The sequence below is a fragment of the Pinus tabuliformis genome, chromosome 5_2 (assembly GCF_031772625.1).
Source record: "Pinus tabuliformis cultivar Carrire ecotype Pingquan chromosome 5_2, CPIR1, whole genome shotgun sequence".
Classification (NCBI taxonomy): domain Eukaryota; kingdom Viridiplantae; phylum Streptophyta; class Pinopsida; order Pinales; family Pinaceae; genus Pinus; species Pinus tabuliformis.
In genome coordinates this window covers 747210867-747216086 of record NC_142306.1, presented here as the reverse complement: position 1 = coordinate 747216086, position 5220 = coordinate 747210867, and the positions used below count along the sequence as shown (strand labels likewise).

The window sequence follows — 5220 nt, the reverse complement described above, 5'->3', positions numbered from 1 at the left end:
AAAATGGGAAAAAAAGGTCTTGGAAGGCTGTCAAAATTGAGAAAAACTTGGATTCAACATTCCCCCGTGCCTAACTTCTTGCATGTCCCCTATGTAAGAAAAATTATGCAACATCTAAAGAAAAGGATAAATCCTTATCCTCTGCTGAAGCTATCATAGCCAAATGGTCCAATTGGGTCCTACTGGATTCTGCCTGTATCTGGCTTCTATATGTTTCATTCTCCTTCTTCAGTGGTTCAATCTGCCTTTGTTTCTTCTTCATGATTCGAGCTTCCTTCTGATGCCATTCATCATGCTCTTTCTGCATGCATAAATTGTTTTCTTTCAAGGTTTCATTTTCCTTCCACAGAGCCCACTTTGACACGATAAGTTAATGGATGATTTCTTCTAGTTCCTTTTGACCCCACTTTTTCTGAGAATTTACCTCCATCTCATGTCATCTCAGGGAGGATTGAGGCAAACTAGGCTCCTCCTTCCCTTAGTGGTCGTCTACTGTCTTATCTCCACTTTCGTGTGACGGTGAATCTTGGAAGGATATTGCTTTTATGTCGATAAATTTAGCCAATACCACCTTCTCCTTTCCTCTTTCCAAGCCCTGGGGCTTCTTTTTCTTCTTATCAAGTCTGCTTGGTGATGTTCCTTTTGTTGTGATTTTCTTTGTGGCCATCTTTGCAACCTGGCTCCTTGTAACTCTTTTAATTGGGGTAGAAGAGTTTTTCATTTTAAGCTTCTTCCTTATGAGTTCTCCCATCACCTCTACCTCTTCATTTTTCTTATTCTCCCTTATCAGTAAACCTCGGGTTCGTAAATTTTTCCTTAGCTTTTCATCTCGATTTTCTTCCTTAAATTTAGAAGGACTAGAGTCCTTCTCATCTTCCACGAAGTGATTTTCTAGCAGGAAATCGTACTACGTTTTATTTATCTTCTTCAGAACCTCGGTCAGTATAATTCTTATTAACCCATGGTGATAGAGGTTTTCCTCTATGTGGATTTCTTTGTCCTTAGTGGCAATAGACATTTTCATCAAATAAATCCCTAAGAAATGAGGAAGCCTATCTCGAAAGTGCCCCAGAAGAAGAATATGAAATAGAAATGCAAGCTAGAAATGACCTTCGCAAATTATATATTTCTGAAAGAAAAATAGAAGGTTCTAATACTTACTCTGGAGGTATTCTTGTGGGATGCCTTTACTCCAATCAAGGTTTGTGTGTTCTTTTCGAAGGAAGGGCCCACAACTTCCTTTTTTAAACTGTTGATTTTTAAACCAATGTTCTCCCTCTTGTGGAATACCGCAGGCTCAAGCCACTAGCTCCTCTGTCAACCGAAATTGGACATTACCCACCTGTGCTTTATCGCCATTAAGGTTAAGAGCAAAGGATTTGGTCAATTCCAAATTGTGCCCTCGGAATTTATGAAACAAGGGCAACCACCCTGCCTTTTCGAGCCTAGCTTTTCTTCCAAGAACAACATCTAACAGTGCAGGGCCTTGTAGTTCAAACCGAACAGGGGTAGGCAGTTTAGACATGGTTAGGAGTGGAAGAAATAAAGCTAGTTCAGCTCAAAGTGATGCCTCCAAGCCTTTGCAAAAACTTGACAATGAGATTTTAATTTTGGAAGGATTAGGGAAGTATGGAATTTTTTTTTTTAAAGATATCGGTCGTGATCATGATTAGCATCATGATTCGAACTGCGGAATGGATATTGAAAATATCACCAAAGGATGTGTCAAATTATAATAGGTGGATATGGAACTCCATTTATAACATAACAATCATGGCCGCACGTTTTTGCAAAAGGTACAGAGGCTTAAGTTCATGCAAATTTTTAAAAATATTAAAGCATCATTACCTTTCACTTCAAGCATCCTATCATGAACTATACCTTACCGATCTCACCTCCCCATGATCCGTTCCTTTGATGATGATTTCCATTGTCTTCGAAATGCTAACCCACCTTAGAATTACATAATTCATGTATACATTAAACATGACAGGTTATAAACATGATTACATAATTCGTGATCTTAACCAATAATAACTTATCAATACTTTATTGATCGAATTGAATGGTCTCTCGGGGCCATAGGGTGAAGAGCTAGGGATTCAAACTTTTGCAGAGGTTGTTCTCCATGGAAGGTAGTAAAGGAGGGATCTCCACTCCCTCCTACAAGTAGGCTGTGGCCAGCAGGGGCAAGAAACTAATGGAATATGATAGAGGACCTTCAGAAGGAAGGAAAAGAAATAATGAAGAGGAACAAGATGGTACTAAGTTAAGGGATAATAATAGTGTTATCACTCAAGAAAAAGTTCTAAATTGTTCACATCAGTTCGATTGTTTGCCAAAGGGTTGGTGTCAATTTTGGATCTAGTCTTTTCATATGGTTTTAGAGTCTAAATAGTTTGAGTAGGAGTCTTGTTAAGAGTATTGTTGGTATCTATAAATGGGTCAATTCTCTATTTTAAGTCTATCATTGGTCTCACATCTCACATGGATATCATATGTCCAAACTCATTTCAAAACCGGAATTGTCTAGGTGATTTCGTAGCACCTGTAATCCTTTTTAGTAGTTTCGCAGCGCAACATGTTTTATGTGATTTCGTAGCGCATAATTCATATTTTGCACTGGCTGCGCTACGTAATTGGGGATTTGTTCGAATCCATAGCCATTATTTCACAACTGTCATATCCATCAAAATCCATCAACAGTTGTCAGCCTATACACTTCGTCTATCTTTCTTTATGGACGGCTGTATTTGGTACTGAGTGAATTAGAAAAGTCAATGGTTAACCAAGCAGATATGAGAAATTTTTTTCCTCTTGAGGCAGTTCTTGCATCGCAGTCTCTGGTTCAGATAGGTCTACTAATGGCCTTGCCAATGGTTATGGAGGTTGGCTTGGAACGAGGCTTCCGGTCTGCATTAAGTGATTTTGTTGTCATGCAGCTGCAACTTGCCTCTGTCTTTTTCACATTCTCTCTGGGTACAAAGACTCATTATTTTGGCAGGACAATTTTGCATGGTGGTGCAAAGTATAGGGCCACTGGGCGAGGTTTTATGGTGAAGCATGAGAAATATGCAGAGAAGTGATGAGGCTGTGTATGACGAACTTTTTTCATATGCTTGTCCTAAATTTATTACTCCTTTAGTACCAAACTATGATGAAGCTCTTGTAAATTATAACCAGGATGCATATGGGCTTCAATTGAAGCTGTTCTTATCAGAAGTAAGACAGCAACAGCTTTTGTCAGGTCTAAGGAGCTTCTTGAAGTCGTATACATCCATCTCAATGGAAAAACTCGCGAATTTTATGGACGTTGATGAGTCTACCTTAAGGAAAACTCTTATGACATACAAGCATAAGACTCATGCAATTGATCATGATGGAAGAATTATATCAAATGCGGATGTTGAATTTTATATTGATGAGGATGTTGATGGGCGGGCATATCATCTGATTTTTACATGCGGAATGCAAAGAAAGGTTTGGCTTTTTGGGTTTTCATTTAACAGACAGAAGTTGGAGGCAGTTTTGGCGGCTTTTCAGAAGCTGGGTTTTCGTAGTTCAGCATCTCTTTTCTTGGCTTGGGCGGTCTATCAATTGGGTTGAAGAAAAAGATGAAGAAGTTGCATTTTTGCAGCATTTGTTGATTTGTGTGTGTCTACTTTAGGCCCTTTTAGGCCGCCTTTTGATCTAGATATTTAAGCTTCATATCGGTTTTTGATCTGGGTGTGGCTTCTTTTGAAGACTGGATAAGGCATACATTGCATTCCTGGATCTGAAGTTGGTACTTGGAAGCTTTTGGACTTGGGTCTCTGGAATTTTGGTTGATTATATCCCTTGGACAGTGTTGGGCTTCTTAGAATTAAGGTCGTTTTGCCCTTAGTTTGCTTTGAAGAAGGCGAGGAAACATCAAGGAAGCGAAATGGCCGCACCCAAGCCCGAGGACATCACTCATCCACCAATGGAACAACTGCCAGGCCTAGAATACTGCATAGACTCTAACCCCCCTTGGCCGGAGACAATTATTTTGGGTTTTCAACACTACATTTTGATGTTGGGAACTACAGTCATGGTTCCAACTTTTCTTGTTCCAGCGATGGGAGGAAATGATCATGACAAGGTGCGAGTAATACAGACATTGTTATTTGTTGCTGGGCTCAATACGCTTCTGCAGTCATTATTTGGAACACGTTTGCCAACATATTGTTCATATTGTTGAATCAAAGTCTTCAAAGTTATACACTGATAACTTTATGCATCACATTATCAAGTGTGAAGAGATTATTAGTGATTTGGACAGAGTAAGCTTGAATAAGATGGTTGCTGTTTTTGCATTATGGAAATGCCAGCTGTAATGAGGACAAACATCCAAATTTTGTAATTAGAGAAGAGCAGTCTTAAGCCATGAACAGTGGCGATCATTTAGCTATGAAAGGAAGACTGTGTTTTCAATAACTCAGCATTTTCGTAGCGCGCTACAAAACTGCTGTAGGTGATGATTTTAACGCAAATCAAGCAGTTTTGAATTATATGCAGGAATTTTGAAAGGGAAACATCTAAAAGGCATACAAGGCATCATCTGAAGCTATCTAACAGTTAACCAGGTCAAGACACGTGGAGATAATATGCATTCGAATCCAACTTTGGATTTTTGTCATAAAGGAAGCATATTTCATATTTATCACACTTCAGGATTGATGAAACAGTTACAGTTTGCAAAGGTTTTGGCTTTCACGTATGCAAGCGGTGGACAGCACATCAAATACGTGGCAGTTTGCTCCATTTTGGGGTGATTAAAGGGTAAAGGATATACTTCGTTAGATCTGAACATGGTAAGGCATACTAAAGACCGATACACAGGGACAGTTTCATATATTTCAGGGTATTGGAAAGGATGTGGCATTAAAGATCAAACATGGAGCTTTGAGCAACCATTACAGCCAAACTAAAGGGGACCAGATGTCAAAGAACGAGGTTCATTGTAATTAAAGCCATCGAGCATGTAATATGGAGTTAGAGTCATAGTTAATTTAGAACTCTTAAAAAGCTCCAGTCAGCACTTTATTGCATTTATTAGTTAGTTAAATGGTTGATAGGTGTCATTAGAAGTAGTTTTCGAATTCCCCTCATGTTGGAGGAGGAATCTCGATCAGGTAGAATAAGAACTCTATATATAGCTGAAGCAGCAAGGTAATGGCAGTTGGAAATTTTATGGAAAAT

At 39.0% G+C, this 5220-nt stretch overlaps 1 protein-coding gene across 1 annotated transcript; it reads left to right on the top strand.

The window, feature by feature from the left end:
• The first annotated feature begins 3072 nt into the window (after positions 1-3072).
• On the top strand, positions 3073-3606 carry LOC149161394 (uncharacterized). Its single transcript, XM_089434861.1, has one exon. The coding sequence runs from the start codon at positions 3073-3075 to the stop codon at positions 3604-3606; it is 534 nt and encodes a 177-aa protein (XP_089290987.1).
• Positions 3607-5220: the final 1614 nt, after the last annotated feature.

Excerpts from the sequence above, each read along its gene's own strand:
- LOC149161394 (XM_089434861.1), top strand. The coding sequence starts at position 3,073 with ATGCAGAGAAGTGATGAGGCTGTGTATGACGAACTTTTTTCATATGCT.